Source organism: Trachemys scripta, chromosome 1 (genome assembly GCF_013100865.1).
Source record: "Trachemys scripta elegans isolate TJP31775 chromosome 1, CAS_Tse_1.0, whole genome shotgun sequence".
In the NCBI taxonomy this organism is placed as follows: Eukaryota; Metazoa; Chordata; order Testudines; family Emydidae; genus Trachemys; species Trachemys scripta.
Window position 1 is genome coordinate 336,550,050 of NC_048298.1, and position 1,147 is coordinate 336,551,196.

At 66.4% G+C, this 1,147-nt stretch overlaps 1 protein-coding gene across 3 annotated transcripts in view; it reads left to right on the forward strand.

Annotated features, from left to right (window-relative positions):
* LOC117871933 (FH2 domain-containing protein 1-like) overlaps positions 1–531 on the forward strand; it is a 5,071-nt gene extending 4,540 nt beyond the window's left edge. For 2 of the 3 annotated variants that reach the window (XM_034759785.1, XM_034759795.1), the window contains exon 7: positions 360–531. In XM_034759785.1, coding sequence (XP_034615676.1) covers positions 360–509 — 150 coding nt within the window. In that variant the 3' untranslated portion in view covers positions 510–531. The remainder of the gene's footprint in view (positions 1–359) is intronic. The other variant, XM_034759803.1, reaches the window with a different exon arrangement.
* The last annotated feature ends 616 nt before the right edge of the window (positions 532–1,147 follow it).

The window sequence follows — 1,147 nt, forward strand, 5'->3', positions numbered from 1 at the left end:
GGGTTAGAGCAGGGGGAGCTGGGAGCCAGGACTCCTGGGTTCTCTCCCCGGCTCTGGGAGGGGAGTGGGGGCTGGTGGGTTAGAGCAGGGGGGGCTGGGAGCCAGGATTCCTGGGTTCTCTCCCCAGCTCTGGGAGAGGAGTAGGGACTAGCGGTTAGAGCGGGGGGGGGGGAGCCTGGACTCCTGGGTTCTCTCCTGGCTCTGGGAGAGGAGTAGGGACTAGTGGTTAGAGCGGGGGTGTGGGGGAGCCTGGACTCCTGGGTTCTCTCCCGGCTCTGGGAGAGGAGTAGGGACTAGCAGTTAGAGGGAGGGAGGCCGCTGGGGGTACCTGTTTCCATGGGGTGCACTTTTCTCATCAGGGGGGCTATGCTGGCCATGCCGCAGGCTTCCGGATGGCCTCTCTCCTCAGGCTGGCAGACACCAAGGCCAACAAGCCAGGCGTGGACCTGCTGCACTTCGTGGCCATGGTGAGTGGGGAAGGGGGCTCACCCCCAGAGTCAGGGCTGTGAGGGGAGAACAGGGACTCAGGAGGGAGGCTGTCTTGTGGGGGTGGTATGGGCAAGCTGGTGGGGGGGGACTTGGGGCTGTCACGGATCCATAGGATCGGGGTTATGCCCCTGTTTTGGAGCAGTCTGGGGGGGGACCCCATCAGTGTGCTGGACCCCCTGGGGGCTCACTTCCTCCAGGCTGAGCCTTGTGGCCCCACTGAGACTGGACCTCCGGGCCTGCTGCCCCCCCCCCCCTGAGCCCTGGCCCCCCGGGCCCTGCCCCCCCCCCCCCGTGAGCTCTGCCCTGCGGGAGCTGGGCTCCCACTGCAGGGATCAGTGCCCCTTGCCCAGCATGGGCAGCGACGCTCCCAGGTGCTGTCACAGCCGGGTTACCAGGCACCTGGAGCCCCTAGGGAACCCAGCCTTGATGGTCGGTCAGCGCGGCCGGGGCTGCAGTGAGCGCTGTGTTCGAGCACAGTGTGTCTGTCTGACCCCCAGGTGAGCCCCGACTGCTTCCTGCAACCCACGCTTATCCCCCACCCCACCCCACCGCAGCCCCGTCTCCTGCTGCTCGGCTCCCGGCAGAGAGGTGGGGAAGTCTGGGTCATGGTACCGCTCCTGGGGGGATTCTGCCCCCAAAATAAACAATTCTGCATGTT